General features: G+C 42.0%; 1 protein-coding gene across 2 annotated transcripts; it reads right to left on the bottom strand.

Annotated features, from left to right (window-relative positions):
* Nucleotides 1-2797: 2797 nt before the first annotated feature.
* On the bottom strand, nt 2798-26604 carry SLC34A2 (solute carrier family 34 member 2). Of its 2 annotated transcripts, XM_005243219.4 has the most exons (14): nt 24266-26604; nt 24120-24175; nt 18177-18291; nt 17936-18073; nt 17230-17358; nt 16169-16312; nt 15506-15617; nt 14207-14402; nt 13374-13469; nt 10790-10910; nt 9918-10085; nt 8420-8536; nt 8208-8332; nt 2798-6586 (listed from the first exon to the last, which is right to left on the bottom strand). In XM_005243219.4, exons 3-14 carry the CDS (start codon nt 18280-18282, stop codon nt 6017-6019), a joined length of 2022 nt encoding a protein of 673 aa, XP_005243276.2. In that variant the 5' UTR covers nt 18283-18291; nt 24120-24175; nt 24266-26604; the 3' UTR covers nt 2798-6016. The 2 variants fall into 2 exon arrangements, with proteins under 2 accessions (XP_005243276.2, XP_055653201.1); XM_055797226.1 differs by having other exon boundaries at nt 24120-26604.
* Between the last annotated feature and the right edge of the window lie 7 nt (nt 26605-26611).

The following is a 26611-nucleotide window of genomic DNA, read 5'->3' on the forward strand; positions in this document are numbered from 1 at the left end:
AGGATACCTCTCAGGGCTCACCAGGCATTTTGCTTTACTCCAAAGGAAGTAAAACACGTTCCTTTCCCTGCATTTCAAGCTAGTGCTGAAATTGCTGATGATGAATCCGAAGTGATCTCTGCCTGCCGTGATGTGCATGCAGTCACTTTACCACCAGGTCTAACCAGTATCAATTTCACCTCATCTGACCCCCCCAAAGTCCTGCCCTGCTTTGGAGCTCTGTTCCTCCAGCCCCACCCCTGCTCTGTCTGTGATTCCTCAGCCCCCAGCATCTCAGACTTGCAATGTCAGGGAGGGAGGGGACAAAACAGAATATTATTCCCTGCCCCTATTTTTCCCAAGCTGGATGAACATCAGCCTGGGGGTTCCTAGGTTCAGCAGCACTGGCACGTTGGGGAGGGGAGAAAAGCTGTCCCAAGCGCCCAGGACCGAAGCATGCTGTGCTGCCATTCTCCTCAGAAATGCTCCGTGTGTTGCACCTGTCCTCAGGCACAGGCCAAAGGATGCTCTGCACCTAGCAGGTATGGCTACCCGTATGCTTCCCACTCTGCTGGGGAGTGTTTGAGACTGTTCTAGCACAGCCTTTGGGGAAGACAGAGAAATTATGCTGACAGGTATAGAATCTCTTTTCAGGCGATATAACAGCTGGAAGCAACAGGCAAGAGTCAATACCATATGTTTTTACTCCGCAGCAACACCAGAAGTAGCCTTCTGCTGGTGACCAGCTGGGATCTGGTGCCTGAGGGCATTGCATTAGTCAGGTAAAACAGGGCTTCATGCTTTCCTAGTTCACACGTGCACCCATTTACCCAACATCAATTATGGTTGCATGTTGCCTAAGCAAGGGCAGCATTTGGTCCATAAATTTTTTGTGTCCCCTGTAATTTCTGCTTTTTGTATTGTGTAAAAAACCTCAATATATCAACTGTGGTGTTGGTTGCAAAATATCTTCCTCTGTAATTACCCAAATTGTTTATGTCATGGAAATGTGTCCTTAGACATTGAGCAGTGTAAAAAAGATTGATACACCCCAAAAGTGTAAATGGCAATTAGGGAATTTCATCAGGTGCTGAGTAAGATGGAATGTTTGTGACACTTTAATGCTAGCCTTCGCTCTGTTTCTCTGTCTTGTTGAAACACTCAGATCTCAGTTGCTTGGGGAAACCTGCTTAGGGACAGCGCAATGAAAATCAGCATAATTACTATCCAATATGCAAAGTAAACACTCCGCGCTTTCATATGAATCACGTGTTTCCTTTGTAGTAGAATTGTAATAGGGACTAAGATCTACAAAGTATTCACTGTAAAAATATCATGAGTGGGTTTACACGTACGGCGTCATGCCTCTGGCACGTGGCAACACCAGGATTGGCCATTAGCTGGAGAAAAAAAATTTCCAAATGCAGATAAAGCTCTTGCATGGAAGCACAGCCTATTGAAATTGTGCAACTGAAGCGTGGCCTGGTGTTCCCTGGTATGTGCACAGAGTATATCCTCCCCTATGCAGCTCTTGAAATAGCGGATATTTGCTCGGTACTGCTCACTATTTTAAACTGACGGGATCAGATCTATTGCTATTGTGTGTCAGTTCAGCTACTGCCCATGGTACCACACCAGCCTGCACCCCCAAATAATCTCCTGTAAATCAGAGAACAGCACTTCTCTATGGCACGGCCAGCGGTGTCTTGGGGACCTGACTGGGTGCCTGCTACTACGTGGGAAGCTGAAGAAAGAGACGATGAAGCATTTAACCTGCATTTCTGACTAATGAGAACCCTTCCCAGTGGTAGGCCTGGTGCAGGAAAACACTGTGTTATCAAGAACTTGAAACTGGTGGAAGTGAATGTGAAACCTCAGCATACAATAAAAAAAGCCCAGGAGCACCAGAAGGAGCTGTGGACAGCACAGTTAGGTTGCAAGCGGAGGGGAAGAGGACTGAAACCAGTAGCAGGAGCAACCAGGCAATTAGCTGAAGCATTACTTTAAATGTTTTGAAGGCTTCTGATCAGTGCAGCACTTCATGACATACCTGCTGTTAAATACCTATAGGCATTGCTGAACTTTGCGCTAAGTAGCTCTTGCAAAGGATTTGGAAATGAGGAGAGGGATGGCACAACCTGTGTGTGTTTCTGAATGCACTTTGATTCCTGATGGACAGTGAGTCATGGAGGGTGACGGCACAGAGAATTACAGTATTTCTGCATGGGTGGAAGAAGCTGTAAGTTTTAAATCATGGGCCTAGGGTGCGTACTGCATTTTTAGAAGATGATAGCTTACACTGTAAGTGCATAAATATTTGTGTTATAAGAAATACTTCTGCTTCCTCATTTCACTAAGATACAGTGTGGTTGGCAACAACAGTGGGTTTTGGGGCTGGTTCCTCAGCTACTGTTGAGCACATAGTTCGGAGTCTAATGACCTTTTTAAATAGTCTTTAAGTAGTAATTTTTACTTTGCGCTGTCTGGTTAATTTTAAGTTCCATAGGTCATTTAAGCTCCATAGGTCAAAAAGAGCAAGGTGGATATCTTTGCCCAGTTATAAGCCAGATATCACTCAGGTCATGGGGTATAAGGAGCATTTTGGAAACACTCTTTGCCACATTTCACGTAGAAAGGAGAATCTGAGCCTAGCACAGTGATATAAATCACTTATTATAGCTCATCATGCATCCTGTTGTGAGAGCAGCCCTGGCTTTGCTCTCCCATGCTTACCTTCACTGAGGACAGTCTGCAGAACCTGCCAGAAAATATCTTGACCCACACAGTTGCACTGAGCAAATCCTTTTATTTTTCTCCATAAGAAAATCTGTCATTCATATGAAAATGTTGGACACAGAGGTCTGTGGTGGTTTTCATTAGTGCTTGATGCTAACTTAATTTCTTGTACATTGCATCAGCTCAGGCTAGAACTGTCTACATACTTAATTTTCTGCAAGCTTCCACAACACGTATATAAACAGATATTATGAATACATCCTATTTTTGTAAAACTTCTCTTTATTTTTACATTCAGTGCACGAGGACAGACAAGATGGATATTCATGACAAAGTATAAAGCCATATACTGTCCTCAAAACAGTTAAAAGATACAGTGTTTAAGAGTTTAAAAAAGTATTTTAGGAACCTTGTATTTCCAAAATTCCTCATTACAGAAAATTCAAATCTTTAGAAAAGTAGAGTTCAATATCCTTGTGCATTAAGCCATATTATGAAAGTATGTAGGTGGGTTTCATCTTTGCTTTAAGAAATCTGTCTCTGCATTGCTAACAATCTTGACGTAACCTATTGATGGAGCCAACAGCCTCCATAATATGCAGTATACACAGTTACAAACAATTTGAAAAGTTATATTACAAAATATACAGTAGTTACTTTTTACATTTTTATAGATAAACATTGCATAGTTTTCAAATATGGAATATATAACACAATCATGAGCCTTTTTCTGTATAACTTATGAAAAATTCTGTACACTCAAATAATTATAAATAAAGTGTAAATATCTTTTGGGAAGAGTAGGGGGGGAAATAATGCCAGAACATGTTGTGCTGTCAAGTGTTAAACAGAAATCTTTGTTGCCATCTGCCTAACACAATGGTACAATATGGCCTGGAGCAAGGACAGAGGAGAGTAAGAACAGAAGAGATTGTAGGGGAAACGTTACAATGAGGAATCATGAAGTAATGATATGTCTGACTATTAATTATTACCCTGATTCTTTTGTGAGAAAGAACTGCTTTCCCACAGATACTATCACTGTGCTTGACGGCTTTATTTCAAGATACAAAGTAAGGTGCACATTGCTCAAGACATCAGCAAAAGTAGATTCAAATGTTTCCTGTTTCAATGGGTGGTCAACGGGTGGTCAATGGAAACTTGAGATATCCGGAATTCTTTCCAAGTTATTTTTCTTATATTTTTCCCAAAGAAACAGAGCACGGGAAATGCATGCTGGGATTTAGAGAAACAGATTGTGAAAGCATCCAGAACTGTGAGAATAAAATGAAGAATTATCGAAGATATCAAAATTCCACTTTAAAAATGAGATGCTGACAAAATTCTGTTTCAACTATGTGAAGGACAAGGAAAATAATTTTTAGAAGAATAGTTTGGCATAACTCTGCTCTCTGCTACTACCAAACCCTAAAAGAGCAGAACTATACCAAAACTTGATGCTTTTGGAAATTCACTCTGATTCTAAGCATTTTGTCACTGGCTCACAATTACAGAAGTAGTTGGAATCTCAGTATGAATGCAATTTGCAAACACATTTTCGGCAACATAGTTTGCCAGTTTAAAAAAGTAAATGAAAACAATTGTCAATTCTAAATGTACATATTTACCTGATAGCCAAATTCAACCTACTGAATTCCACAGCTTTGCAGAAAATAAACAACTATTCAGAAGTAAATGTGTTTTAGCAGCACTGAGTGGCTATGTTAAACTAAGGGTCTTCTCAGCATTTCCATTGCAAATTTAATCTACAGCTCAGCCACATAAACTGGCTTTACATGACACTTGGCCTACACTCAGCCACCTGATTTTATTTTAATGTTAGAGATTAGACTTTGGATATTATCCCACACTTGCTGATATCTAAACTACTGAAGGCCAGCAGAAGTACTCGGTGCAACTTTGAAATGCTCTTTTTCTGACATTGAAATTAAGCCTTTTGTAGCCCATGATTCAAAGCAGCCTCACAAGCATTTACTAAAACATCAGTAATGGTAAGATGCGAGCACAAGCAGCTTCCCACCCAAGTGCTACACTACCTATGGATTGACTACACATGGTAGTGACTACACTACTTAAGGATTTTATTTGGGATTTGGATTGCTACATGCAATTGCCAGTAAAATTCACATTATTTCCAAGAAGGGTTGTTCAGAGCACAAAGCCATGGTGCAGAGTGAACACTCCTTTATATCCAGTAAACATTACCATATATCCTGTGCTAGCCATAATCTGCTCTCCAGGTTCCCTCTTTTGTAGCTCTAAAGCCAGTCTCCACCGCTACTCTGAAAAGTCATTTTGTGGCTCAGCCAAAGGGAGCTACAGTTGCACACATATCTCCTGGTGTCAGCCCAGGCTTGCGTGGCTGTCTCCTCCCCTACGCTGGCCACTTGTCCTCCCTCCTGCACCATTCCTCTGATTGTGAGGTTACCTGATGAACAGGATTGGAGAGGACCGTCTAGAGAGATGAATGGCCACACAACCACATCCTGAATCCATCAAGCATCAAGCCCTTTGGTAGCCACACAGTGGCTCCAAACCCAGTGCTTAACCTTCAGCAGGCGGAGGGATCACAATTACTTTTACGGCCTTTAGCATGAGATAACAAAAGATTATAACTCCTGTCTCTGGTGTTAAAGGAGATGGGGGGGCTCAAAATGGGCATATGCCCACCCTTATGCTGCAGTCAGACTCCCAGAGCTTCTGAAGGAAGTCCCAGCATTTTGTTTTCCTTCACACATAAAATAGACTTCGTCCATACTGGGAAAACTACTGTTTTCTGTTTTGACCACTGCAAATAGGCCAATAAAAACATTAGGATTCTCTTTGGGGTTTTTTCTTTTTTTTTTTTTTTTTTTTTTCCCCCCCCCCATTTCCAGAGCTTTTAGGTATTATAAACTTCTGCTGAACAAGCCAGTAGGTCAGAAAGGCTGTTCTACAAGTGCATGTTTGTTTGAATTAAGTTTAAATTGATCACCGCTCCTTTCATCCCTTTCTTCATGGGACTCCATCAGGATTTCTTTTGTTTGCTACCAATAGCATTGGATGAAGGTACCACATAGTAGATCCTCTGTAAGCCAATCTGTCATTAGCTTTTCAACTGATCATAGATTTTCTAGGGACTCTGCCAAGCTTGTTTGACTCCATTCCTTGATGAGTGATATATCACTGGCTGCAGGAACCTAACAAAATATTCACTCTGTCCTCAGTGCATTGTCCAAGGTGGTTTTCAAGAGCCTGACTGTCCTATGCTCTACCTCTGCTAATATGGGTTGATCTGTTACTATAAGGCCGTGTTGTTTGTGCCTGTTTTTTCAACACAAGCTGCAGCTGGTGCCCTTCTTCCACCTTCATCAGACATCGCAATTGTGTTTTCATAAACCTCCACAGTTTTTAGTTGCTTGTCTTTGGCACCTTCCTGTTCTGCGTTGACTTTGCAGCACTTGCAGAAGCCGCAGCAGTGTTTCCCACAAAAGGCGAGTGAAGACATAATTATATTGTCCCAGGGCTCTAGGGAGTGCATCCAGACGGGGAGGAAATCCCAGTTTTGGAGCTTCTCAGGCAGTGAATGCGGTCGCCTCGACTGCATAATATTAATCACAACCACAGCCATAAAAAGAGCAAACAGGGGAAGGCAAACACCCAAAAGAACTCCCCAACCTGCCAGTGACAGACCAAATACAAACAAAGGCAAAAGAAAGAAGCAGACGAGAAGATAAAATACAGCAAACCATCTGTACTTGGCTGTTGTGTTTCCCAAGGTCTTGCACATGCGGATTGGCAGCCGGGTAAAAGGTAGCGGGTAAAACAGAATAATCCCAGAGATATTGAAGAAAAAGTGGCACAAGGCAATCTGAAAGCAAAAACATTTGACAGGTTTGTTAGCCAACATGCCTTTAAAAGCTCCTACCTGCATGATGGTTAACTTCCAGTGGCACTAAAACTCCATAGCTCCCCCTTCCCTTGTTCCCCACTGTTTTTCTTGTCTTTGATGCTATTGCATTGCAGGGCCTTTCCTAGCAGGAAGCAAGGACTTGGTACCACCTCACACATCGTGTGCCTACAAACAGGGGACTGTGTCTGATCACAAGGCAAGCCTGGAGGGGATGGCATATCTCCCCACAGATGGCAGTCTTAAAATACAGCTTTCAACAGCAAGAAATGGAGTCCATCAGAAATAAAGCTCACAAACCAAACAGCTAGTGGGAAACAGTGCTGTTGTCAGCAAGGCGTGAGAACTGTTCATTATTGGGTTCTGCATCCATAAGTTTCCAATGAAAAGACGAGAAGTGTAAATTAGATATTGCATACAGGCTATTGAGAATTTATTAATGGTACAAACCCGGATTTTACAGAAACTAGCTGAAAGTTTATAGGGTGCCAAGGAGATTCCTGGAATGTGACTTTGTCTGGGTCTTTTACAATAACTTGACTCACATACTTCAAAACTGATTTTTGGAAAATAAGCGTGAAGACACACCTACTTCCTAAAGTTTTCAGAAGTTGCTTAGACAGGATAAGCACACACTGAACAAAACAGTACGTTCCCTGCTCACCTTATCTCATTTTCACTCTATAACTGTTATCAGACTAACGTAAATATGAAAGTACAGGGATTTATTTTTAAAGTACTTTATAAAAACAGCAAGTTATCATGAAATCTGAGCTTGATCAAGATAGTATCTTTTCATGATTGCATCTGTTCTATCATGCCTGAGGACAATAAAACGACTTCTGTAATTTTCTTGAGTTATTGTAGCTAGCAAAAACCATTCATCTTATTCACAAAGGAAACTTCATTATCTTTTCAGTCTTTGATGTAGAGGGCTCATTCAAACGTTATCTGCTGCCTGGAATGTCCTTTACCAGGTGGTAAATGGGAGCTCAAAGCCAGGCTGCCTACTTTTCACGTAGTCTGAGGCGACAAGGAGTTCACTAAAATCCACTCAGATTAGATTTACAATGAGAAAATAGATGCCATCGTGCTCACTGCAACCTGAGGTAGGTAGACAGGTCTCCGTCTTAAGGGTTGTACAGCCTTCAGTTAGGTTACAGAAGTCCCTGTACACTGCCTGGACAGAGTTAGGGTCCTGAGGAGGCAACTTACAGACATTAGTAACCCTCACAGGGGACTGCTTAAGAGGGCTGTCACAGATATGGGCACTGAATTCCAAGCTGCAGAGACCCCTCAGGGCTCAAGTGGCCCACACTGTTTCAGTTCTGAATTAATTCAATCAGATCAAGCTCAAGTTACAAAAGCAAGATTTTAGTACATATTGATTGACATTCTGGGAATGTTTAACACAAGCGCTTTTTGCTCTAGCAGTTGAAATGAATGAGCTATCCTTAAAAGCACACACAAAATCAGGCACGACATCCATGGCACATTTGTATCAGAGCCAATTTTGTCAGGCTTTTCTTCAGAAAAGTTGCAACTTCTAAATTAAGTCAAGGAAGCATTGGTTTATACTGACCTGCAATGAATATTTCAATGTACTCCCTGGACTTGCTAAAGCTGCAAGTATAGCTGTTGTGGTTGTGCCAATGTTAGCTCCTAAGGTAAGGGGATAAGAGCGCTCAATGCTTATAACACCAATGCCTAAGAGAAAAGACACAGGATTGAGTGGCTTCAGAATGACGGAGAAAGTAAAACATGTGGATAAGGAACACAGTATTGACAACTTACCAACAAGGGGTGTAATAGCAGATGTGAAAACAGAACTGCTTTGGACAACAAAGGTCATACCAGCTCCTGCAAGCATAGCCAGGTATCCAGCTAGCCAAGTAAATGGAAATGGGAAATCTAAAAAAATTGAGGGAGAACATTGTCTTTAGCATAAAAGAATGCTCTGTGTAACAGTAACACAGCAGTGAAAAGACTATTAAGCATTTAAAATGTAAATATATTGTTTGTATATTGTCTCTTAAATGATGATTTTGGGTCAGAGTCAGTTCTACTACTCTAATTTACCCTGTTTGCTGTACTCCCTTCTTCAGCCTTCCGCCACTGGAAACACTGAGATAGATACTAGACTAGGTAGACATTTGTCCTGACCCAAGGTAGCATTTATGTTGTAATACGATTAGGTACCAGAAATGTTCCCACAGAGGTCAACGCAAAACCTTTTATGTGTCTTGAGCACCTCACTTTTGGCAACCAGGCACCCACTACATGGACCAGATCTTCAGAAAGCTCTGAAGACCATCCTGAGAAAATCAGGTTGCTTGTTCTAAATAGTTTCAAGCAGATCACCTCCTTGTTAACTTGTTAGCTCTTGCAAAGAAAAGCTAATCACACTGATTAGAGAAACTAGGCACAATGGTCCCCTGTAGTCTGCAGATTTCTGGGTGACCCAGGAAGTGAGGACTTATTCAATCAGGAAGACACAGAGGATCACAGAGTAGATCGCAAATGAGCAGTAACCGGCAGTTGATTACTTTCTACCCCTCGTTTTCACTTTGGGCACTGTTCTTTGCCCAGGAGAAGAAAAGACAGCATGGGGACCACTTTGTTGCCTTCTTCATTCCTGTGAACTCTGACTTCAACCTCAACCAGAGGTATGCCAGGATTGCTTTTCTCTGCTACAGGTTCTAACCTCTCCATTCAGGGGAGGATGAAGAAAAAGCAGGCAAGTGAAAAGAAACCAGCATTTGCACTCAGTGGGTCCAGGATGAAAAAACACCTGGAGAACACAGGGAAAGACAGAAAGCACCACTGTTCAGGGCTGCTTATCCTACTGAAGAGATGGGTAAGCTGTAGAACAGGGCGAGCAAAGGGAATTAGATCATTAATCACCACAAACTTTTTTTCAACTTACTTTAGAAGAAACTTGCAGGCTATGTGCCAGAGTAGGCAATCACAATCTCAGCACTTCAGCACTATCTTTTGAGGATGGGAACATTACATTTCTTACAGCTAATGATTATACATCAAGAAACAGAGCCTGGACTTTGGTCTCTGTTGCTGTTAATCTGCTGCAGTTCTCAAGCAAGCTGTTCGCTAATAGATTTTTAAAAGAAAGAAAATAACGTGCTTGGGATGAAAAATTGGGGGGGGTGATTTTGCTTTAATACTGTTTTCTTTAAACTATTCTGTAATATCTGCTAGAACAGAAGATATCAATAAACATGCTCAGAGTCCTTTTCATTTCTGAAAACAATCTACAGGAAAAGCAGATAATTACCGGTGTTGATTGTCTTCTTGATAATGCTTGCCACTTGTCCTTTAAGCACAGAGTTTAATAGCTTAACGATTGCCACCAAACAGGAGCACAGAACAAGCAGGGACAAAGCCAGAAGGATGAGGCCAATGGCAAGATCAGGCAGGTCTGCGTCTGCAAAGAGATGCTGGCCTGAAAAAGAAAAGGAAAAATAGTTGGCCTAGCCACAGTTTTTCTTTCCGATCCTAAGCTCAGCTCTAGTTTTCGTATATGCCCCCAAGAAAACAGGACCAAAGCACACACAGTGATTGATGCAAGGACTGAAAACACCCCCTTCTTTGCTCAACAAAAGCCATGTCTGAGGTGGGCAAGAGGGGCTCTTGTATGGATACGCTTATGAAATAGACAGCAGGCAGGAGCTGGGCAGCCATATGTAAGGGAGAGGAATACAATGGCATGAAGAAATTTTGGTGTGCTCTGAGCCAGAGGGTGGGTCGGCTCTTCCCACAGGTGGCTGAACGCCTGAGAAGGGCTCTTGAAAGTCCTGAAGGGCAGGCATAGGGATGGAGATATCCAAGAAACCATCCCAGCAAAGTAACTGTAGCTCCAAGTCATCTGAACAGTGAGGGTGACATGATACTGAAGACCTCAATTACTGATATCAGGGAGCATGGAAAGAGATCCATCTGCAGCCAGATACAACAATGCTGCTGGTAACTCCAGCTGCGTAGCTATAACAGAGCACAGGCTGCTTTGACTGCACCTGCAGTAGTGCCTTGTGTCCATACACAGGTGAGTGCCCCTCGATATACCTCTGCAGTGGTCTGTTAACACCATCAGAAAGATATATACACCTGTAAAGATATTACCGAAGGAGAAATAGTTCTACTACTTACATTTACTGATATATTCTGTTTCAGTTATATTTTTCATGGTCCATGTCACGTTTCCTTCAGTCCAGCAAAGGTCAGGAGATGTGCAGTTTTCTGAAGGCGGAATTGTGACATTCTGCAGCGTCTAAAGATTGCCAGATAAAGCAGATAGTTCAGTCACCTACAACCCTTCATTAACAGCTCATGCAAAGTTCTAGGTTTTTATTACAACCAAGTGATCATCAGCTAAAGGCAGATTTGTAAACTGGAGTTTAAGCTGGCACCTCATTAATGACAAGGCAAATTTTTTTGCCTTCTTAAGATAAATGATTGTGCTGTTACGCAAGTCAATCAATACAACATTTAAAGATTAAAATATCCTCCAAACCTGCTACATGGTAATAATCGTAGGACCAAGTCATCGGTAGCTAAGAACCTTAACTACTGATGTCAGGGTTTGTGGAATGAGGCTTATGCCTAGCTGCAGCTGGGGGACAGTGGCACTCCTTTTCCAGCCACTGCCACAGCTTTCTTGGGGCAAAGAAAGACCTCTTTGCTGTCATCTTAACTACAGTTATTGGTCTGGTGAGTACTGCACAGGACTGTGATTCAGACTACTACAATAACAGTGCAGCCTGAATAAGCATAAGCTGCGCACGCTGCCTTTCTGTGCTTCAGTTTCCCTTCTGTAGAAATATAAGAGCTGCTACTACTTTCCTTTTTAAAGTTCAAATGCTATCTAAGAGCTAATTACTAGCACCGTGATTAGCATTACTGCGCTGAACATGAATTTCTGTTTTTATACCAATAAAGCCTTCCTTATAAGAGCTCCTAGCCCAGACATATTGCATTCTGATGCGAGGTCCGTAACTCCTTGTGCAGATTAAGGAATAGTTTGCTGACTGAACTGTATTTCCCCACAAGAGCAGCTAACAGCCAAATGGACTCTGAACCACAATGCTGAACAGGAGGGAACTTTAAGATGCGTTTGAGTGATTGCCTTTTTCAGAAACAGGGAAAGAGAAATCGTATTTTCTTGCTGGGCACTGTCTGCAGACACCCGTGTTCGTATTCCCCCTCCAGCTGATGCAGATGGGCAAAGCCTGGAGTGGATCCAGTGCCCCCACCTTTTCAGGAAGCACCTGGTCTCCAGCCTCCGCAAGACATCAGCTTTCACAAACACAACACAACGTTGTTTCTTGCCTTCCTGAAATTTTTTTCAGACATCTGAATTTCAAAGCAGCAGCACTAGATCAAAGCATTTACCCTTATGTTTATCCTTAAGCACATGGGGTCTGCATGTATTTATCCCTGCCAGAGGTCTGTTTAATGCTTTTTGCCAGAAATGAGTTCAAGCCTCTAGGAATGTAAATCATTTAAATGATCTTTCTCTTCTCTCACCAAGTTCAAGTCAAGCTTGTAGGGGTTTTATGTATTTTTGTAATTTGACCAGATGTTTGGACAGTAGTTACACAGCCAAAATACAGACAAACACAGAAAGAATTGTGTATATGGAAATGTAACCCTCAGCCTACGACAACTTTCTGTATAGTTTCTTGTAAGAGTGGGGGTACTGTAGGACTCAGGGGCTCAGACCTCACTGCCACCCAGGCAGCACAGCGAAGGGGCAGCCCACGTGAGGGCTGGCGGCCTGAAAGAGGTACGCTGCCCAAGCACCATGCCTCGCGGAGATGAGATACCCAGCTCCTCAGCAGTGTAACCTGAGCAGTTTCACATTAGCAGGGCTCCTGGTGCTATCTCCCTAGCTAGCATTTCACTGGCCATCCAGACCGTCATTCAATAGGAGCTGGGCTCCTCTAAAAACCCAAGCACTTAATTTTGACCTCCGCTTCATGTCCTTAAGTATCTTCTGCCTCAGGACTTCAGGAATCGCTTTTATATACATACCAACAAGTAGAATAGCCTAATTAGAGATCCAAGGGACATTTAATGCTCTAATTGTTAGTTAGCTGAACAACGCAAACCAACCACTCAGCTCCACAGTTTACCAAAATACTCATTGGTGTCGATCTGGGCAACAGATTACTTCAAGCTGCAGTGCTGCTTGGGTGAAGAACAGTGGGACACAGCCCCACAGAGGCTTTCCCCGAGGGCAGTTTTCCAAAAAGCTGCAAATAACCAGCTGCCACCAGATACCACCCTAACAGACCTAAGACTGAAGTTGGTTAGATTAATAGATAAATGCTTAATAGATAAATGGTTAGATAAATAGATAAATGGTGGGCAAAAAGATATTTTCCTTGGCCTATATTGCAGATTTTTTTCCACTTTCAGGGAGTTGGTAGGAGTAGTGGAGTTTAAAGGCATTTGGATGTGGAAGGAGTAAAAGGCTTGGCTCTCAGCCATCAGTTCTGATAAGCAAGGGCCTGCATGGTAGTGAAAGCAACTAGGTCAAGCTCACCACTGGTGTGACATCCTTGGTTTAAGTGGAGCAAAAACTAAATTAAATCGTTTTCATTGTTTTTCTGCTGCATGAAAAATACTAACTTAAAAATCTCATTTCATAATCCTATGATAAGGAGTGTCAGCTACAAATGAGTAGCATGTTTCCTAAGGAACCTAACAATGAATTTAGCATGATACTCACCACATTGCTTTCAGTTACACACCAAATCTTTACCAGGCTTTTGTTTTTTGCTGATTCATCATTTGTAGCAATTGCATTTATTACTGATTTATCAAGCTTAAAAAAAAACAAAAAGAAAAAAAAAAGCGTTATTCTGACTTTCATCACATACTTCTGTTCAGCTCTATTCAAATAGTTCCCTTTGGAAGCTCAGTCACGCAAAGCCTACACAACCATCTCTAACGCTAGAGCTGCTGCCCAACAGGTAGGAAGGGGTTTACTCCCAGAAAAAGGTACAACTCTATGTGCACAAACACTGTGCCTCATTCTCCCCAAATCATCCACCACCTCATCTCACCCTTTCTGTTTAAACAGCTACACTGACACAACTGCCTAAATGTATTTACTGTCATTTTAGGAGCTCTGTGCATCCACCCTGGCCTTCAGCTGTCCCTCTAGGTTTGTGTGAGTTTCCCGTAATTTCAGTGTCGTCTCTTCAGGTCCTGTGCAGATCTTCTGGGTGTGCCGGGTTGTCTCAGCTAGTACTATCTGCCAATATCTAGGCAACAGGCTGCCATCCCATCCATCCCATAGGACTGTATGTGTCCTCACCTGCCTTCCCAGTCGTCCTAGACAGACCTACCATTAAGGTGAAATGTGGGGGAAATAGAAAGAGGAAATACAGAGCTGGGGCTTTATGAAATGCGAACAAAAAGAAGAACCTACCTGCTAATAAGCTTTACCCTGAGGACACAGAGAAGTGCGTGGAAGCTCCCCACCACCCCCTTCAGAGCATTTTGGTTAGCTGTGGCTGAACCAAGTAAGCAGCTTCCTTGAGGGGAGAAAGAGCTTACCTCAATGATGAGCTTTGTAAAGGGGTCTGTGATAACTTTTAGTAGCTCAGGGGCATCCTCACCACTTTCAAGCTGAAAGGAGTCAACTATAACACTGGTGAGATGGTAAAGATAGCCAGTAATAACTTCAATGGGCAACAGTGCAAACACAGCAAGCCAGTTAAAGAAATCATGGATTGTGGCCGCAGCAAAGGCCCTATACGGAGAAATTAAAAAACAGAGCTCCTTTTAATTAAACAACATGTGTATAACATCAATTAAATATGAAATCATAGATGTGGATCAGGATCAAGATGTGAAATCAAGATGGGAATCGTTTAATTTCTGGGGTCACAGGACACTACTACTTTGCTATAGAGTGCCAAGTTGTCTCCACACCGCTGAGCGAGTTAAAGAGCCAGCCAGGTGAGTGAAACAAGAGAAACTAGAAAAGGCAAAAGTGATCCTTAACGTGAGGTGGCCAAGAGTACTTGTCTGAAGAAAGAACTAGCTGTACAGCCTGCATTTGTTTTGCCTTTCACCCATTTTTGGTCCATTTTTAATCCTTAGCCAGGCATCGCCTCTGGGACCTGTTGTCTCTGACTCATGGGGGAAGGTGGCTCTTCACATCCCTCTCACACGTTCTTGCAAATCATTGGTTCCAGCTTCTCCTCCACAGCCTGAGGAGCCACAGCTCTTCCCTCAGGGGCTTTGGCTAAGTGTATTTCATACATCTGCTCTGCCACAAACAACAAGGTGCCAAAGCTTCATACTCCTCCCAGGTTTATTGCCCATCTCCAGTAAGCCATGAGCTCTCTCAGTGATAATGTCAAGTGGCAGTCTAAAAGTTGTCACTGTATATATTTGAAAACCAGAACACTTCATTTCTCTACAGTTACCAGCTCTTGCCTACTGTAGTCTCAAAATATCTCCAACACTGAAGTCTCTTTTAAGGAGAGTAGACCAAACTAGTATTAACTTCTTGTACAGCCCTCACATAATTTAGAGATAATCAAAGGTGATGGTATAGTGGGAACAGTTTAAAATTTATCCCTGTGCAACATCCAGTTAATGGTAGATTCTTACAAAAACACAAACCTTTTAAAGGAACCCAATATGCTTTTCTTCAAGTATATGAAGCCGCGTATCTAGACAGCATTATACCTTGGCCATGGCCACGCTTGTGATTTTACTAACTAGATATTCAAGTTTTGGTCAACAGAAAGGTTGAACAGCTGTAGTAGTGATAGGGAATATAGAAGAAAACCTACAAAGCAGGAAGAAAAGCAACTTTTCAGATCTAGTGTTTAAGTACAATACCTTCTAAATTCATTCCTGTCCCCAGCTTGCATGAGTGCCACAATCGTGTTTGTAACTGAGGTGCCAATGTTTGCCCCCATTATGATAGGAATCGCTGATTTAACAGTCAGCACTAGAAAGCAGAAAAGGAATCACTGAATGAAAAAATCAGATCATCAGCAAGCTCTTTTCCTCCAATGAAAAATTAAGATCTACTAACGTCACTGGAACCCCTGACTTCCCTTGATGTGGATTAGGCACTCCAGTCCAGACACGTTTGCTTTAACCAAGCCCCCTGGGAACATGGTACTCCCACGGTCCTGTGATCCCCACTGAAACTGCAGCCCACGGTTATCTCTTTTCACCAGATGTTAGAGGGCCAGAGTAAGATAAAGTCTCTTCTTCCCCAGGCATTTTCTTACTTACTGCAGGATTTTTAAATGATGCCACAGGAACAAATGCAGTTCAGTAACTGGCTAACATGAGAAAAGTATGCAGATCTCCCAAAATTAATGCATTCGGTGCCAAGGCTTCCAATGATTTTTACTGCAGTTGTGCACTTACTATTACTACCACTAGTAGTATTCAATTTTATTTATTTACAACTTGAACACAGGTGGGAATGTTTGTATCCCAGACCAAGATTATGAGTAATCTCTAGGAAGACACTGTAATCAGACTTACACGTGGAGGACACCATGCTGACCACAATGGATGAAGATGTGCTGGAGCTCTGGACCATAACAGTCACCAGAACTCCAATCACCAGTCCCGCGACAGGATTAGACAGCACTGAATCATCTTTAAAAATATCCCCTGCTGCTTTACCTACAAAAAACATATTCTCAGAGTGAGACAACTGCAAGATAAAGTCCATAGCATTTAATTAAAGATCATTCAACCACTTAATTGATACAAATATAGCCATGCTTGCCAGCCAAAAATAGTGCAAGATTATGTAGCCCAGGGATCCAAATTCAGGTCCTGAACTCTCAAGCTTCTCAGTTATGAGAAAATATTTCATATTCTCTCATTTCAGTGACTGAACAAGCTCTACTGAACTCTGCAGAGAACCATATAAACCCAGAGCTATCAGAGGAAAGACTGTCAAACAAAAACCCCCCACATGCATAGATATGAATGCTATTACTGCCTTGATACTTTTGGTTACTGCATCAAGGAAAATTGTTTTAGTAATCCTGAATAATTCTGTTCCTGTAGCTTTCTGTGTTGTCAAAAATAAAAAATACCTCCACAGAAGTTCACATATTTCTCTGATAACCACTTCTGAATCCACCAGCAGAATTCAACCCTTGGAGATAGGCAAATGTAAAAAATACATTTCAATAGTTTTCATCTTTGAAGGATTTGGGGGGTATTTCAGTGCTGGATGCTTTATTCAAGAGCACAATTTTCATATTTCACCTTGTTGAAATGTCTTTCATATGGGACAGATTTATGCACAGATATATTCATGTAAACTGTCACTAAAGTAACAGGAACCTACTAAAAACTCGGTGCCAATAATTCCTACATCAACACCTCTTTGGAATTTGAGAAGCAAAGGCCCTTTCAAATACGTGAAGGTCAGTCTTCAACCAGAGCTACTTCCTCCTGAATCTATATCTCAACACATAAATCTATGAAGAATGTCCTTGAAGAGTGATACTTGTAACTTAGTCTCTCAGATGAAATTTACTGCCTCATATCACAGTTTATTCTTGATATCGTAGACATTTTCATACCTCCTACCAGTTGAAAAGCAGAGCTCAGTACATCCAGAGAACACACAAACATGTAGAGTAGTCCAAGTAGCATAACAAACTTCCCTATCCCGTAGAGTACACGAATGATTTTTCCTTTTCTATCCAGTTCTGCAAAACAAATGCATTACGCATAGAAAGACTTGCTTGATATATCTGGTGTTCACTCTGGAACAGTCTACGCACAAGCAGAGGCTACAGACCTAAAGACAGTGGTGTGACCCCAGTGTGTGATTAAACCCAAAAGAATGTTCTTCTTAATCAAATTTTAACTGCAGAAGCAGGTAGTTTGTTTACATAGTTTTACCATGTAAAAGCTTTGGTATATGACAAAAGCCCTATGAAATCTGACACTGACCCTCAATTTTACAGAGTCATCCTCTTAAGTAAAAAAAGACCAATAGGAGCCTGGATATAAAACCAGTTTGGGGTTGTTTTCCACATAACTCCTTGTGTTTCAAGGAGGGCAAGCAGCACAATTTCCAGATTCTTCTTAACTGACTGAATATAATATCTGCATTCACTGTTGGGGAAGGTAAGACTGAGTGTAAAGCCTACATCTGAAAAGTCCTCAAATCTTAAATTCAATTCTGCATCAAATACAATTTCAGAAAGATAACCAAGATAAAGAGAGCAGAAATGATGGAAAAAATAAATGCAGGTAACTTATTTGCTGAGGACTGGCTACCTGACCACTTGACCCCAGTGTCCTGCAGTTCGGGCAGAGCCCATGGGTCGTCTTCTTCCGGCCTTGTCTCATCTATCAAGGCTATTGTGGAAAACGCAGGTTGGATTCCTCCTTTATTTCCAAGTGAAGCCACATTGCCTGATGAAATAGAACATTTTAAAATTATTTAATTACTTTCCATCTTCTCCAAGAAGCCCCCAAATTTATGTCTCTCTGTAACTCACAGGTAAGCACACAATACCTTTGTGATTTTCTCCTTCTTTCCCAGCCATGTTCTGGTTCTGTTTGGAAGAGTCCCCAATATAGTTATTGGTTTCAGGCTTTTCCACCTCAGGCCAGGGAGCCATGATCTGTGCCTAGCAAAGTAGTGCTGATTAAAAAGTGTGTGTAGTCAAAATATTCAACTTACAACAGGGTATGTGAGAAACATGATTGAGTTTAAGAGCAAAAGAGGTGGAAATAAAATGGAAGCAATGTGTCCTCGAACACAGCTTTTTACTAATCTTTATGAATTATTCCTTTAGTTGCAAAATTGATTTCTCAATTATATTTTAAATCACATCGTTGGTTTATTTGTGCATTTACACAATTTAAAAAAAGTATTTCCATCTTGTGCCTGTATTTTTGTTCACTTCTAACTGTCATAAAAGCAAAGATTCCTCTGCTTTCCAAACCTTATGCTTTTTTTCTTTAATTCACTATCTCCTTTCAGCAAAATGTCAGAGGACTCTTTTACTTTCTTCCACCTTCTGGATTTAACCGACTGCCTTTACCAAACTGGGAATTCAATTTACAGAACTGACCAAAGAATTCTTCCCAAAAGCATTGCCTTAGTTTGTGTCATGTACACTAAACACAATCTTCTTGCTGCCTTTACTCGTTCATTCCCATGGAACAATGGAGGGGAACGTGACCTTGGACAAGGTGGAGGAAGACCCCAGAGTTCTGAGCTCCAGAATGATGCTTGCTGAACAACTGGACAAGAGCATAATTAGACAGCAGTGGCCACTTACAAGTCTACATTTGCCTGTAACTCACAGCTGATGCTGCAAGTGAAGCTGGGTTAGTGGCAGCCAGGTCAGGCTCACCCATCTCACGCAGGCTCTCTGTCTGAACCTCTTCCTTCCCAACCCCTTTTGAGCCCACTTGACATGCATTGTAATATTAAGAAGTGCTAACTTCCAAAATAAGACATCACACGGGCAAATCCTGACAGCACAGGTATAAGCACATGTGACAGATCTAGCCCAGGCACAAGAGGAAGAGGCAGCTATTTCTTGAATCAAAACTTGGAAAGGTCCTCCTTATTTACTTCACCAATATGGGAGGCCAGAGGGAGGGACATGAAAGAGGGGAAAGGCCACCATGGGGAGCTGAGGCAATATGTGATAATATTTCTACCTTTCCAAGCTTGTAATGCTGTTGGTTAGCTCAGCCAGGATGACCAAAAAGTCAGCGGAAAGGATGGGAGATGTGAACTCTACCCAGCAAAGCTTCACCTTCAGGTCTGTCTCTCCCAGCCTCTGTGCCAAATGAGAGGGTCAGTGCTGCGGGCAAAGCTGCCCCACAGCTACCGTGTCTGGCACCTGCATGGCTGAAACATCTGTCGGCGAATTTGCCAGCAATGCTCCTCATAAACAGGGCACCTGCACCCAGCCTCCAAAAGTCAGTGTCAGAGTTGGCATCATACACCCATAAACAAGGTTCACCTGCATTTAGCAGCCACTCCAAGGGAGTATAATTAATCATTCATTTAATCATCATAATCCTTTATGTAGTTGATGGTGAAAATGTTTTGTCCCTGCCCACATCAATAAGCCATCCATTCTCCGCCTTGAGCTGTGAAGGATATGTCACAGACAGAATCACTCATGTTTTACTGCAACAGAGGAGGGTATTGTTCTCTGGCACTCCACAAAGAAAAGATTATTTCCCCTTCCATGGTAGCAGGAAAAATTATTCTACAATCCCATTAGCAAAAGCTTTTACACTTTCTTTATCTGTGCTGTAAGATTCAGAGCAGCTCGCAAGATACACAAAGAAAGATCTCAGAACAGATGGAAGAGAATCACTCTTGCTTGTTTCAACAAGGGTTTCCATTTGCTTGGAGCAAATTCCTGTATTTTCACCCATGCCAGAAAAACCTCCAAGCCCCACCCATGCCAGAACACCTCTGTCTTGTTAAACAAGTTTCATTTAGGCATGTTCAGCATTTAAAGAACTCTGGAAAAAATAACTGCCCAGCACAAGTGCTTCTTAAGTGAAATGCAATCGTCAAAATGCGTTGGAAATTCAGATGCGAAATTGCATTGACAAGATATTCCCGCCACGGAGAGACACAGAATATGCTGGACACCACCAGCCCTAGAGATGCCATCAGTACTTTTACAGCTCTTCTGTTACACTTGGTATGGAAATGAAGGATTCAGCCTGCATGATTACTGCATGGAAACTGAGCTGATGCATTCACTGGAGAAACTGGAGATCGAAAACTTCAGCAGACAAACAGCCTCTATGCCTCCTAAATAAACTGTCCCCATTCAAGAATTCGGCAGGGCATTTTTTCATAATAAGCATCTCCCGTGTTCCTGAGGTGCTCAGGATCCCACAGGTACGTCATGTATTATTATTGTTTTTGCTTTGTGTGATGAAATACCATAGAATGAGAGTTGACCACCTCTGTGGAGGAAGTTTATAATAGGTATGTATATAAAATTATTCATACGAGCCCTAGTCAACTTCTGATTTGGGAAGGTAGATTTGTATACCGGAGGTCTTTACAGTATTTGCCTTGTGCATTTGGGTTCACAGCGGTATTACTAGAATAGCCCATTCTGGGTGATAGGTATCAAGAACTGATAAAAGCAGAACCATTTAGACCCTTGAAGCACTACCAAAGCCGTCAGGTTTCTCCAGATCCTAACTCTTGTTAAGAGGAACAGCTGAGAAGATCGTTTAGAGCCACCTGATACCATCTGCTGGAGTCCTGGCCACAGCTACTTACTGTTAATTAATTGCTGTGCTACAAGGATAATCAACATTCTACAGTTTTCCCTTCAAAGAATTCTTACTTGGCCCAAACACAGACATTAACACCTTGAGAAAATACTCAGAAGAAAACCTGGGTGCTGCGGAGGGGTGACAATGCTAACTGCATTGCTCCCTGGCAGCTCATGCATGCCTTTGGAAAAGCTGATGCCAGGTGCAGGATAAAGGACCAGCACCGCTGACGCAAGATATAAATGACAATGAAAACCCCAACAGTGGTTTACTTTTGAACACCGGAGACATAACTACACTGCAAAGGAACATGTTAGAGAATGGGCAGAGGACAGGCTGGTGACGACACCGCAACAGGGAGCTACATTCAGCTGGACGCACCAGTCCAGGTATCAAAGGCAGGATAGCCACAATTACTGGATGAGATGCCCGGAGTAATGAGCTCTGCCCATCCCTGTGCCAGCCGGGGTGTCTCAGCACCGTGAGTCCAGTTCCTGCCTTAGCTGGCAGAATGCCAGCTGGGATGCCTGCGCCCAGGGCGTAGTCATGGAGCTCACATCCAGATAAGCATTGGCGCTTTGGATATCCACCTGTTTGGAGCTGCGCTGATACGGAGCTATTTTCCTCCTGAAAGTGGCAGGTCAAAATATGCTATGCATATTGCAAAGGTCTGAAAACTAATGCCTGTGCAAACTGTAATCCAGTCCGCTTCAGTGAACCTCGTGGCAAGTTCTCTCACACCATCGTGTGTGCTCCTTTCGTTGTAAGTATAGTCTTTCCTCGCCTTCGGAAAATGCTAACTATGTGTGACATCCTTTCTAACTCCAGAAGAAACTGAAACCTCCTGCTCCTAAGAAGGAGATAGATGGAAATCAATGGCATTCAAATTCTGAAGGAAATGTGAGAGAGAGAAAGTCAAAGCCAAAGTGGGCTCCCATGTTTTTTATATCTGTACTGACTCTCTCACTGCAGCATTTCAAAGAGTTAAAGTCTCTGGGGAGTTACCTGAGCAACGATAGGTGCCATGCAGTTGCCCTATATTGCCTTCCTCGGTGACTCATTGGACTGTAACAGCATTGCCTCTGTTGCAGGGCTAGACTCTCGGTGCTTTTCAGTTTTAAATCAGAAACAGTTGTAAACGTATTTATTTTGCTGGACTTAACACAGAGAATATGAACTACCACTTGTATGTGCCTGGATGGTATTGTTTGTACCTTTCCACCCGTGACAGCTCACTGAAAGGCCACGTTGTGCCTGAAATAAGAACTATGAAGCAGTAAGCCTTAAAGAAATCTCACCTCCAGGGGAACAGACCCAGTCAAACCAAGATGAAATAAAAGTACTGCAGAAAATAGCAGCCTTTTCAAAACCACCTGGTAATAGCTGCAACAAGCACCAACATGACCATACATGTGCCTACAGGTTGCTCAACCAGCTCCAAATCAAGTTTTGGGTTCAGGCAGGCTTTCCCCAGTGTCTCTCTCTCTCCTTCCGCGCCCCCCCCCCCCCCCCCCCCCCCCCGCCCCATTCTCTCTCACCTTTTCTATAAAAATACATCACTTCCTTGTCATTCACCACCGCGCTATGATTTTCATGCTAAAAAGGGATTTATCAGCTCATCTGGTATCTGACTGTATGACTTGGTGAATATGAGTATTTATCACACATACTTCATAGGAGTAAATACCAAGCCACATAGCAATCCTTCTTACAGTTTGAAAAAATATTTTTTTCCCCTCAAAACGTATAATCTCCAACACAGAAGCACACTAAGTAGAGACAGGAAAGGAAAGATCCGAAGCCAGCACAAGCTCATTCAGTAGCTTTACATCAGCTGATAATTTTGCCCCAGAACCTGTTTGTTGGCAGCCGGAAAGCCCCAGGTGCAACAGAACAGGCAGCAACTTAAATCAACACCAGCAATGATTCAGCCTTGCTAGGAGCAAGTCTTGTCTTTGCTCTGGAACCAGCTGCTTCCTTGGGGCTTATTGTCAGAATAAGTTAGCAGGCTCAACCAGGATGTAAACTTTCAACTAAAGTAGTATTTAAGGAAAAAAACAGTATGTGAAAGCTAGAGGAAAAAAAAAAAAAAAGCATTGTGCTTACTGTTTGTTCCTATGGATCCCTGAGACTTATTGCACACAAGCTTCAAGTTAACACACAGCAAAACTGAAAACATACAAAACTAGTAAATGAGAGCTCATTTCTAAGCAAGTGCAGAGAGAAAATGAATCCCAAACATTATTTTTGCATTCACAACCAAGCAAAGCACCAGACACTGCCACTGAGGAGTCAGAACCAGGAAACATCACTGAACTATTTGAAATGCCTACTAGGTATTTGGATAAAACAATTACTTTTTTAGAATAAAACAACAACAACAAAAAAAATCCCACCAACTAGAAAATAAAACAGATCTACCCCATCCCAAATACAAAATACATAGTAAAGAATCAAGAGAGGAAAAAGTAATGACATTAAAAAGACTTACTGATCTAATGGAAGAGCTGCTAATAAAAGTTACTGGGAAACCAGCTGATTTCTGCCTACTGCCACATTAGTTGAGCTAACTACATTAGACTAATGTATTCCTTTTACCTCTCTGTACCAAACTGAATTAGCATAAGAAAATGTTTCCATCAAGAATAGCCTGACACAGCTGCACTGCAGCACACAGACTTTACACACTACCTGTGCTAACACACTAACTGACAGTATTTCCTTCCAGTGTTTCATTAATCCTATCCTAGATGTTTTCCAGTATCCAATACCACTCATTACTGTGACTTAAAATCTCACTTTTCAATCCAAATAAACAATGAACAATACTTTCTTATGCTGTAGGCAGTTATATTTCTGGTAATAAAATGCTTTTTTTCTTTATCATATTCCATAAAAATAAATCTACTTATTTGCAGACAAAAAGCAGTACAGCTTGTTTCCAGAACTATGTTTCAGGGTTTTTTTTCATTTCCTTAAAATATAAATGCAGCTTAAAGAACACAAGGTGAAAATGCTAACAAGTGGATGACATTTCACACGCCCCTCCATTTCCCCACATTAGCTCTCTGTTGCCATTCCTTGAGCTGCAAAAACAAAGCTTTGGATTTATGAACTAAACAAGTTAAAAAAAAGAAAAAAAAGAAAAAAAAAGAAAACTTAGTCTTAGTTGGTTCTTACTTACCACTTCTTTATTCCCAGACAACAGAGAGAACAGATCAACTGGGCAGCCACTGAAACCTGCAATATATATAGACAGGTGTTGAGCAAAGTTTGCTTTCATCACTGCGCACTAACATTCCTATTTTACAGTCCAGAGGCACTGCCTACCTGCAACTTAATGATCACAATCAACCTTTTTTTAGCAGGAGTGGGCAGCAACCGAGACTGATAAAACTATGGGCTATTTCACACTTATCACATTCTAAAAAATGTCCCATCAGCATTTAAGTACGAGTTACTGGTGTGTTTCTGTGAATGCGGGGGAACGGTTTGTTCCAGCCTTAAAAATTGCTGTCCACCTGATCATTCAGTAATCTTTTTTTCCAATAATAATTTTCCAAAAATATTTTGCAATCTCAGAAGTCTGTCAAAAGGCTGTGAAGAAGATGTAGTACTGTTATTTGTCTGTTCAGGTGCCTATTAATCTGCCTAAGAACAGAAGTGAAGGAGAATCAGATAAAAAGCAGTGTAAGTAGGAAACACGTAAGAACTTCTTTAAGAACAGAGGATGGAGTTTCATTCTTATCAGTGCTCAGTGTTTACAATTAAGGTGAGCTCATTAGCATTTTGGCTGTGGCTCTCCCTCTAAATGAGATTTAAAGATGTAAAGACACTTTGATAACAGCATTCAGAATGCTAGTGAGGAAGAAGCCTATATGATAAATGGATACGTTATTCAATAAATACAGTATGGTATTTCAGATTAGACAAAGCGGTCACTAGCATTGCTGTCTGTTTAAATGATAAGCTTAACGGGGAGCTGGGAGTGGTGGTACTGAATTAGGCACTGTAGTTTTATTATCTTTGAATTTTTTTCTGTTTTAACTGGCAACTTTCTTACACTGAGAAAACAAGCTGTAAACCAGCCGCCTAATCACCAGATCTGCTTTGTCTGCGTGTACATGGTCATATCTCCCAGCAGCTTAGTGACTTAGTAACTTAGAAAAATAACACTCTTGCTTTTTGCACCTTTCAGCCCTACAGAGACACCCAGCCTTTGGAGCTGTGAGTCAGAACTTACTCTTCTCCTGTGTCGGCATCAGAAACGTTTAGTAAGTAGTGATCGTAAAAGCCTCCGCAGCTCTGTACGCAGCATCACATCATGGCAGTGGAACCACCAAGCACCTCCCCTGGCTGCAGCAGCGCTGCTGGTGGAGACCCCACCGCCCCCCCATCACCCTGGGCATGGCTGATGTTGCAGCCCAAGGAGGAAAGCACCAGCCCTGCCTCACCCGTCCCAGCTCAGTTTGCACAGAGGTGGCTATGGAAAGGAAACTGATTTTTCTTCCATGTGAAGCGGAAAACAGCCCAAAGTGGAAAGACACGGTGGAAAATGGATTCAAGGTCTACCTTGGTGGTTCACAGGCTCAGTTTTCTTAACGGAAGTGTACTTTAACATTGCATCTAAATATAGTTTTTCATTGATACTCTACATGTAAGAAATCAGATGAAGCTTTTAACTGGGAATCCTTGTGTTTCTCTCAGCTGTGGCTTATTCTCTTCTGAGTCACTGTTTGTGAAACCCAGCTTTGACAGTGAGAAGGTATGAGATGTGCACGTTCCAGGTACCCAGTTAGGGCTCAGCCAGAGCATGGTGACGTCTTCCACAGCATTTTTAATCCAACGCTCTTCATTCCATTTGCTAAGCACAATCCTATGTGCTGACCATGTTAATGTTTTAGGAAGGGAACAATCCTAGATCAGACCCATCATATTCTCAAAAAAAAAACTTTAGGAAAGAAAAGCCAGTTGCTCACACAAAGGCAGGCAATCCAAAGTCTGTTCTTAGAAATCCAGGGTAGATGTTCTGCAATCAGTCTGGAAGAGTCTCCATAAGGAGGTAGCCACAAGCAATGAAGGTGGGTGTCATTTGTTCCAGAAGCCTTTGCCTCATTCAGGGTTGGAGAAGAGGCTGAAACTCTTCCCAGGACACCAGGGCAGTTGGAGCGACAGTCCAGAGTGCTTTTCATGCATCTGGCATAGATTCAAAAGATGCTGCTGCTAAGGAAGAATAACCCAGTGCTCTTTCATCCCTCTTCAGGGTTTACTTTGAAGCAGCTGACCTAATTTCAAAAAATATTCTTGGATAGGGAACATCGAATAAAACAAGGCAAGCAAGCAAATTTCAAGGGTCCTGATTTCCTCTCACAAAGGTGCTGGATTACTCTGTAGATACTTGGAATAATACCTGTGATAGTCTAGCATTTAGCAGGAGGTGCAACCACAGAAAACGTCTCAAACAGAGAATGAGAAAAAATTCCTGGCATGTGCAAATTCTGTGAGAGGTGAACTCTGTCCAGCTATTATATATTGCAAGAAGTTATAACACAACCAAGAAGCATGTCTACATAACAGAGATCTGTGCTACAAGCTCCCTTACAGAACTCCCACACAACATGGATACTTGCTGTACAAGTGTCAACCCCACTCATCTTCAAGACCCAGGCCCTAGTA

Source organism: Falco peregrinus, chromosome 2 (genome assembly GCF_023634155.1).
Source record: "Falco peregrinus isolate bFalPer1 chromosome 2, bFalPer1.pri, whole genome shotgun sequence".
Taxonomy (NCBI): Eukaryota; Metazoa; Chordata; class Aves; order Falconiformes; family Falconidae; genus Falco; species Falco peregrinus.

Excerpts from the sequence above, each read along its gene's own strand:
- SLC34A2 (XM_055797226.1), bottom strand. The coding sequence starts at position 24,218 with ATGAAAGCAAACTTTGCTCAACACCTGTCTATATATATTGCAGGTTTC. Across the intron at positions 18,074-18,176 it reads AGAAGGAGAAAATCACAAAG|GCAATGTGGCTTCACTTGGA; the intron begins GTATTGTGTGCT and ends CTATTTCATCAG. Across the intron at positions 17,359-17,935 it reads CACTGGGGTCAAGTGGTCAG|AACTGGATAGAAAAGGAAAA; the intron begins GTAGCCAGTCCT and ends TTTGTTTTGCAG.